Source organism: Episyrphus balteatus, chromosome 1 (genome assembly GCF_945859705.1).
Source record: "Episyrphus balteatus chromosome 1, idEpiBalt1.1, whole genome shotgun sequence".
Classification (NCBI taxonomy): domain Eukaryota; kingdom Metazoa; phylum Arthropoda; class Insecta; order Diptera; family Syrphidae; genus Episyrphus; species Episyrphus balteatus.
In genome coordinates, this window is record NC_079134.1 from 146,160,535 (window position 1) to 146,169,673 (window position 9,139).

The following is a 9,139-nucleotide window of genomic DNA, read 5'->3' on the forward strand; positions in this document are numbered from 1 at the left end:
AGGTACCAATTCAAATCTATTTTGTTCAGATTATTTGCAATCAAAAATAAGTTTTTTTCTTCGATTCGAAAGCAGATATATCTTTGGATGCAAGTCTCTAACAAAGTTTTGGTTAATCAGCCCTATTGTGAGTTTCACGTGAACAAGATTCCACCCGGAAATTGAATTTCACTTTTCCCCTACTGTGAGTTCCTGGCGAAAAGTTTCCATTTTCGGACATCTCCCTTTACTTTCAACTTGTTTTTTAAGGTAATTTGCGAGGTATTTGACAGCTCTTCTCTCACTTAAATTTTTATCCAGAACAAGAAACTAGTTTAGCGGAAAATGTAAATTCCCTTCGGGAGAAACTCATGATAGCTTTTACACAATTCCGGGCGAACAAAAATATTCCGGGCTGAAAACATTAAATGTGAAACTCACAATATGATATGGTTTCACACCAATAGTGAGCAAGGCTATCGATTTATATAAAAATTACAAATCTATTTTTTAAGATTTTCGAAAAATATAAGGGGTAGCCCTTGCCTAAAAATATTGCATTTTAAAAAATTTCTTCCAAATCCATCGAGTGAGGCATGTCAAGAAAGGTCACTTTAAACTCCATTAAAGGATAAAAACCAAGAGTTTCTGAGTGGTCTAGTTGCTAAGTTATTTTCAATCAAAAATATGTTTTTTTTTTAATATTCCAAAGTAGATATCTTTGGATGCAAGTCTCTAAACAAGTTTTGGTTTAAAGATACGAGTTCATAGTGAACAGGGCTATACATTTAACTTTAAAATTTACAATTTTTTTTTGTAGATTTATAAAAAAAATTTGTAGATTTATAAAAAAAATTATCCAAATCTTTAAAATTTTTAAAAAATCATTAATTTAATCACAAATTTTATAAATTCTAACTAAATGATCATCACCACAACTAGCCAATTCGATTCCATTAGCTTGAGGTTTAAATTGTAGCTTTCTCACAGTCAAATGATGTGCATCTCTGTTAAATCAATGAAATAAATAGTTTAATTTTGTTGAAAAATTCATTCAAAATCATTTAACCTACCTTTGCTCTATTCTACCGATTTTTTCCAACCTGCTTCCATTAAAGCCACAAACTTGTATCACTCCACTTTCAAATCCCATCGCCAGTATATAATGTCCAGCTTTATCGTTATGGAATTTATCAGCAAATGCAACAGCAGTAACTGACTCATTTTTCAGCTCCAAAGTATTCACTGAATGCCAATCTCTTAAACTTGTATCGGATACAGAACTGGCCTTTGTCCAAACAACAATTTTCCCATCACGAGAAGAAGTTACAAAATATTGCGAATCATGAGACCAATCACACGACCATATTATTCGTGTGTGTATTCCATTTGTCTTATCCGTAGTCGCAACCATTTCAAAGGAAATCGATTCAAATGTTGATTTATTTTCAAAAACACTCAAACGTCTATCACGCGACACTGAGAGAAGGTATTTGTTGTTGGGAGAAAATTTTAGTTGAGTAACGGTCAATTGATGGGAGGAAAGTTTTTGAACTTGCTTCCATGTTGATGTGTTCCTAGAATAAAAGAAGATTTAAATTGTGTTTTATTTTGGATGAAGAGATGGAATAAAATACCATAAAATAATTTGTGCGTGTTCAGCATTTGTTGCTCGGCATGATGAAGCCAACACTTGACCGTCTGGAGATGATGCCAATGCATAAATTTCAAATCCATGACCATAGAGCTTCTGAACTTCTGGCCAAAGGGTATTCTGCATTAGAGTTTCTTCTTGTGGTGGAGTAATCAGCGTCACCGGGACAAAATAGTTTTCTGGATATTCATCTTTGACGTGTTTTTGTTGAGGTGATTCATCGACAGAGAAAACTGCTTTATTGGAGAGACCCAACGAAGGCACAGAAGCACCTTTAGGAAGACCTGAAAACAGAAGATAATTCAGATCCTTGAAAATATAAAGGGAGATACAAGAATAAAGACAATTAAAAAAAAAACAAAATAATAAAATAAAATGTATTAAGAATTTCTTGTTTACTACCAAAGTGTTAGAGGTATTAAAACTAAAACAAAATCTTTTTTTCATCTTCTTCCCTGCATGAATATTGTTCTAGTTGAAACATGGCTCAACTCAGAAATCTAATCAAGCCAACTGTTCGACTCATCTTTTTCTGTTTATCGTAAAGATAGATCTGTCTATCTGGAATGAATTTAATTTCAGGAGTTCTGATAGCTGTTAAATCAACTTTAAATAGTAGCCAATATCGCTTGGCGGATGATCCAGAGAAACTAGACCAACTCCACTAATGAAAATAAAATATATTATTTTGCGAAGGCTGACTTCATTGCACTGAATAACTTTTATGACACTTTTAATTGGATGGAATTATTGCAGAGTGGTTCACTTGAATTTACTTATGACTCCTTTAAGAATATATTTGTTGAAGGCATTGAAAGGTTCGTTCCAGTTTTTAATAAGAAAAAATCGTTTAAAATTCATTGGTGTAATAAGAGGTTGAAGAACTTAGAAAATACAAAAAAAAAGCATTTAAACGTTCAAAGTTGACAAAAAAAAAAAAACGTTGAAGACCGGGTACATTTTCTTCGTTTAAGAAAGGAGTGATCATTGTAGTTATTGGCGAAACAATAAGAAAACAAAATCCTGCTTTTGTTGTAAGGCTAATAAAAACAATGATCTGATCTGGATCACGAGGAAAATAAAATACAGCTAATATATAAGTCCTATTAAAGCAAACATCAAAAACAATAGTAAAGCTTTTTGTGTGTTTATAATATCGCTCATTTGTTGCAATAATGACATACATATCTCAAAACAAATAATTTTTGAGTTAGTAATACAATTTGATTACGCATATGGATAATTTTTCACTTCATTTTGTATGAAAAATGTACAGAAAAAGTGAAAAATCAGGGGTCGAATTACAGCATACGATTACGATCATTCGTTAACGTTTTTAATATTTGTGTCTCTATTTAATTAATAGAAAAAGATACGATAACGAACGTATGCCGTAATTCGACCCCAGATACTTTAAACTGTTTTTTTTTTTTTTTTTACATGAGTCGTAGTTGCAGAAAATGAGCGATATATAATATATTTTATATATTTTTTGTAAGTGTTCATGTAATTCAATTTACTCTGCTTTATCTCCAATAACAATAACTAAAGTTTTTAAATGTATGAATGAGCTAGAAAGCTAGTTATTATAGTATACTTCCTATATTTTTGGGGAACTACTCTTCTTCTCTGTTTTTATTTAACGCTTCTATTTAACAAATCAATTCGATCAGTTTACTTTCATTTATAATGGAAAATATCTTTTATTGATCCTATTTACAAAAGTGGTTACAAGGATTTAATAGACCAATTTCTAAACTGTTCACTGTGACGAAACGTTTTGAAAAAGTGGTCACTCAAAAGCTTTATAATAGGTGTGTTTTTTATTACAACCGGTCTTAACTGGGCAAAAAAAACGCAGTCTGGGCTAAGCAATTTACATGTTAAATACAACAACACCTTAGCCCGGAGATTTCTCTGGGCTTAACTTTTTGAACAGTTTTAAATCTGTGCTACCAAACTAATTTTTTTATAAATTGTTTAGAATTTGTTTACAAACGTGAAAACTGACGCTTGGAAGGACAAAATGTATTTAACTAGTTTTGCTAGCATACATTTTCATATCTGTTTGTAAAACATACATGAAAAATACAAGAAAAAGACGAAAGCGAAAAATATGACAACTCTAAATTTTTGTAGTGTCTGCTGTTTTCGGAACATTCATTATACAGTGCTGCCAAGATTCAGGTTAAGCCTGGAAATTAAGGAAATAAATGGTTCAAATAGACGATTTTCATTCAAGCTAGATGTAATATCAGGTTTACCACAAGGCAGTCACCTTGGTCCTTTACTTTTCATTCTTTTCATAAATGATTTACCATTCTTAGATACAGTAATTGTTTAATGTACGTGGATGATATAAAGATTTTCCTAGATGTATAGTCATTAATAGACTGTTTTTATCTGCAATGCAAATCAAAATTTTTTTGATCTATTTTGATAAAAATTATCTTCAGTTAAATTTTTCAAAATGTAAAATTTTTAGTGCAACAAGTTCAACTTCGTTGATACGCTTAAAACGTTAGTTATGTCTTTGGTGCTGCCTTTTTTGGAAAACTTTGGGATTTTGGTTTTCTCATTATGGCATTAGTAATTCCCGAATTGAGAGAATCCAAAAACGATTGATACGTCTTGCTTTGGTTAAAGGTTAAACTAAAATGGGGATTAATCGGATTATTTATCTAGATGTGCTCTCATCAACTTAAAAATAAATATTGAGTGTAGAAGAGTCTCTCAATGCCTTTTGTTAATAAAAGACATTTTTGATAATCAAGTTAGTTCTAGTGAAATGCATTTTTAAATTTATTTTTATGATTCCGAAAGACGGCTTAGAAATCGTGGTGGTTTATAATATTATTCTCCTGCGCATAGAATGGATTATATTAACCTACAACACGTTCTACATTCAGTTTGGAGTGAAGACGAAGAATGTTTGGTTTTTTGTTTGTACCTTTTTGTATAATTGTAATATATCAATACCAAAAAAAATTAATTTTATATTACTAAATAAACTCCTGTTGACTCAGAAATTTTGAAATCACCAGAGCTATATCTCTCATTTACTTGAACACTGTCATAACTAAAAAAAAACTGGTTTTTTTTCCAGGAAACGATTTTTAAATTTAGTATCGATCGATAAGTACCTAAAACTACACTGTGATAATTTATGTTTGTCTTTTTTAATTTATTAGTCTCTTGTTTTTAATGTTAACCCTCTGTAGGCACACCTCGTTTTTTGCGAATTTGGTTTATACTTTTTCATGGCGATAGAACTTTTTGCGGTCTCACTATTTTATGGAGAATCATGTATGAAATTGGTGTAGAATTTTCCGAGGAATTCGAATACTGTATTCACAATTCAAAAAAAATGTATTTTCACCCTTATAAAGACACTTTTCTGTGACCACTCTTCATTTTTGTCCTGCCAAATTCGCACCCGTGTGCCGACAGAGGGTTAATTTATTAAATAGTTTAAATATTTTTCTTTAATTTTTCTTTTTTAATACTAAATAAAAACAATCTAAAATACAAAAAAAATACAACATATCAATAAGAAACCCCTGAAGAAGATGTGAATAGCGACGAAACGTTGGGTAAAAGATGGAATAAAGTTTTTTTATTTGCATTTAAAATCAATTGACCAAAATAGTCTACATTACCAAATATAAATCTACAAAGTATCGATCTATTTTTTTTTTTTTTATGTAAAAAGTTGATTTCTAAAACAAAGCTAGTGCTCCTTTCTACACGATTAAAGACTACTTTATTCCAATAACTTCTACATTTATAACTCAAAATTCGTGATTTTTGAGTTATGACAGTATTCTAGCAAATGATCGATATGTATTCATTGATTGTTAAATAAATAAAAAAAATATAAAATTGTGTTCTTACTTTCCAAAATAGCATTTCCCTCCTTGTCATCTGTTGTATTCGTTATCCTCTGGAAATTCTCTACAAAATTCCCCGTCGCTTGAAAAGTTCTTACAATCTTCTCCTCAGCCCCACTGGCAAACTTGTATCGCGAAAGAACAGCAATCGCTTGCATATCATAACCATGAACTTGTGGACGAGCCAGCTCATGCCACGTATGTTCTTCATCATCCGATCTAACCCATGGAGCATGTAGTCTTGTAGTTTGATCAGCTGAAACAGTCAGCAGAAAGGCACCTTTTGGTTCCCAACCAAGATCACGAACTTCTCCAAAATGTCCACCAATAATTGTTGTTGGAGTCCAAATCGATTCATTCTCATTCGATTGTTTCCATATATGAAAACCTCCTTGAAAACTAAATCCAAGAATAGACTTGCCATCACTGGCAAACTTGCCACCAAAGAATCCCAACGAATTCCCTCCAACTCCACCGACACGAACTTTTTCCATCCAAACACCGTCGTCAGTTGGTTGCCAAATTATGATGGATTTGTCAATTGAAGCAGAAAGGAGTCGTAGGCCAAGATCACTGCTATGCCAATGGACACCATAAACCCAACCTTCGTGGCCATATAAAACCGATTCCAAACTAACAGCAAAGTATTGGGAATTGCCACTTTTGGCTACTTGGATTATCTTCTCTTCGACTCGAATTTCTCCATCGGAAATATTCAAAATGTCGATCTCATTTTGACTAACTTGTTCCTGAGTTCGTGGGGATATTCTCCAAAGCCGGATAAAGTTGTCCTGTGAAGAACTGGCTAGAAGAAGATCCCCATCTTCCGTGGTAACAAAATCTAACCCACGAACCCAATCTTCATGGCCAATCAGTTGATGGATTTTCTCCATCGAGCTCCCATTTGGATTGCTCCATAACGAGATACTATCGTCATCGGAAGAAAAGGCTAACAACAGTTGTTGAGAGCCGGGCAGTGGAGTAATTCGTATGGCAAAGCAAAACCCACTTTTTAAAAGTATTGTCTGATTGCATTCAAATTCTTTTGACTCTTCATTCAACGACCAAAGTTTAATGGAAGAGTCTGTTGAAGCTGTGGCAATTGTCAGTTTACCATTGACATAAACTCCATCGAGAAAGTTTATTCCACTTTCGTGACCTTTTAAAACTTTGGTTGTCACTTGGCTGGGATTTGAAATATCCCACAAAATAGCCAATCCATCATCGGAGCCAGAGATGAATTCTGTCTCGGTGGCATTTGGAGATTTTGCTATCCATTTGACAGTGGTAACACGTTTTGTATGTTGGATAAATGTGTTGGTAATTTTTGCTGTATTATTTAACTTAAATCATAAAATAAAGAAATATAGAAACTAACAATAAAAAACATTGAAAAAAACAATAAACATACTTTTGGATTGAATATTGCAATGGAATTACAAGCGGCAAATACGATTTGGCCATTATTACCCCAGTCAGCACTTTCGGGTGTTCGATTGCATGCGATGGATGTGTAAATATTTTCTATTTTCATCTTTTTTTTTTAATTGGAAAATTATGTTGATTTGAGGAAATTGTTGTCGGTTTTTATAAAATATTTTTTTGTAAACGAAAAAGTGCACATGGTGGTTAAATGTCAAAAAACAGATGTTTTTGGTTTTCTTTTATGCGAATGGGGCGACATCTATTAAGAGATAGGATTTTGATATTTTTTGGTTTGTTTTTCTATGTTACGGGGTGTTTATACTTGTTGGGTGCGTTCATATTTATATGTTCAAGTATCAGATTCTGAATAGCTTTAATTTCAAATTCAATGGTTGAATGGTTGAAAAAAAAAAAATAAGTTGAGATTGAGAGTCCCGAAATAGTGATTTTCATGCAAAAGTCGCTATTTCAGGACTCTTGAAGGAAGTCTGGTGGGGGTTTTGCAGTGGTTAAAACGTCTGGAACAAATTTATTTTCAATCAAGAAGTAGTGGGGATTTTAAAAGAGTTACCAACAGACCGTGGGGGTTATGCCGTGGTTAAAACGTCTGGCTCTAATTTATTTTCTATCAAGAGGTAGGTTTAAATTTTTTCAAGATGTACCACCACATGGTTATATTTAAGGGGAAAGAAAATTTGCTTGACTCTCTCCTGGTAGGATGAATATCGTGAATAAAACGTGTAGGACCCAGATTTTTGTAATCGTGGTATTTTTCCTGATTTTTTGGTATATCATACTTGTAATTATACCTCCGACATCAAAAACTGATATTTTTTTTACCATTTTCGGGAACGTCTGTCAAGGGTAATGCCGCGAATAAAACGTATGGGATGGGAACGAACTTTTTGCAATCAAGGTATGGCCCTCTACCGGCTCTGTATGAATTAAAGTGGTTATTTACTCGACACAAAAATCGGAAAAAAAATGCATTTTCAACTTCCCATTAACCATAGATTGCCGTGAAATAAACCTGAAAGACTTTCGAATTCTTTATCAGGACTCTATTACCCACACATACATATGACCAATTTTCGGTTATACCTCCACTCCTAAAATCTGCTGTGGGCTCTCGGTCTAATAAGTTAAATCAATTTTTCCACCAGTATATGCAGGAAAACTCTGATATTAAAAAAAAAAAAATAGTCACAGAAAAGTATAAAAAAACTGTTCTTTAAACTTTAGAACCTTGAAAATACAAACACCTTTTTTTATTATTATTGATTACAATTTTTATTTGATGTTCACTTGAAAGTGGTTGGACAGCGAGTGCCCATTATGCCGATCATTTAAAGGTACTTTGCCAAAAATGACAAGTCAGCATAATGAACACTCAGCGCGTGAGACTAAACATTGAACTTTTATTAAATGATCTTATTTCGTCTGGTCTCACGCAGAAGTAGGAGTTGGGTGGAAATATGATATGGTAGGAAAGGTAAAAATGGGTGATAGAATACAAAAAAATACATAATTATACTTAAAAAGAACACTCAGTGGGAACTGGTAAGAAATCATTTCCCATCGTGTCAGCAACAATGCAATGTGATAATACTATTGGTCATATGGTTACTTAAAATGATACTAAAAATGTTTACTTAACATACTCCCCCCCTTTGAGGGATCTAATCCCTCAAAAAAAAAAAAAAAAAAAAAAATTTAAAATTGTGTGTCTATTTCAAAACGAGGAGCGCTTCTTCTAGGAAGTGGTTTGGGTTTTCTTTTTTTAATAAAATAAAAAATAATGAAGCCAATCATTGTAAGGAATAATATGAAGCTCATGCTATAATGATGGTAATCGTGCGTATTTATAGAATTTACCCAGGTATCATTATCTAGGTCTTTATCAACTTCACTAATTTTGCCTTTTAAATCTTCTATCTCTTTAAAATTAGTCTCATTGCTCGGGGATGTTATGATGTTCATATTTTTCATCGGAATTTTACCTTTAATTGACTCAGAAATTTTAATAGAGGGAACAAATGAGTTTTTTAAGGTGGTATTGCTAAAGACTCGACCATTTATCACTATGTGTGGAAGTTTTAAAATACATGGTATCAAAAATTCTATAAAACCACTGTCACTTAGGGTAAGACTTTTTGTTATTCCTTCACACACCAATAAACCAGTTACAGCC

General features: G+C 32.6%; 1 protein-coding gene across 1 annotated transcript; it reads right to left on the reverse strand.

Moving 5' to 3' along the window:
- Nucleotides 1-845: 845 nt before the first annotated feature.
- Nucleotides 846-7,143, reverse strand: LOC129907333 (elongator complex protein 2). Its single transcript, XM_055983479.1, has 5 exons — nt 6,935-7,143; nt 5,528-6,866; nt 1,617-1,917; nt 1,053-1,556; nt 846-986 (listed from the first exon to the last, which is right to left on the reverse strand). Exons 1-5 carry the CDS (start codon nt 7,055-7,057, stop codon nt 872-874), a joined length of 2,382 nt encoding a protein of 793 aa, XP_055839454.1. The 5' UTR covers nt 7,058-7,143; the 3' UTR covers nt 846-871.
- Between the last annotated feature and the right edge of the window lie 1,996 nt (nt 7,144-9,139).

Bases quoted from the DNA above. Each gene is read 5' to 3' on its own strand.
- LOC129907333 (XM_055983479.1), bottom strand. From the start codon at position 7,057: ATGAAAATAGAAAATATTTACACATCCATCGCATGCAATCGAACACCC. The intron at 1,918-5,527 runs GTAAGAACACAA...TTCTGTTTTCAG, and splicing joins GGGAAATGCTATTTTGGAAA to GTCTTCCTAAAGGTGCTTCT. The intron at 1,557-1,616 runs GTATTTTATTCC...CTTTTATTCTAG, and splicing joins CACGCACAAATTATTTTATG to GAACACATCAACATGGAAGC.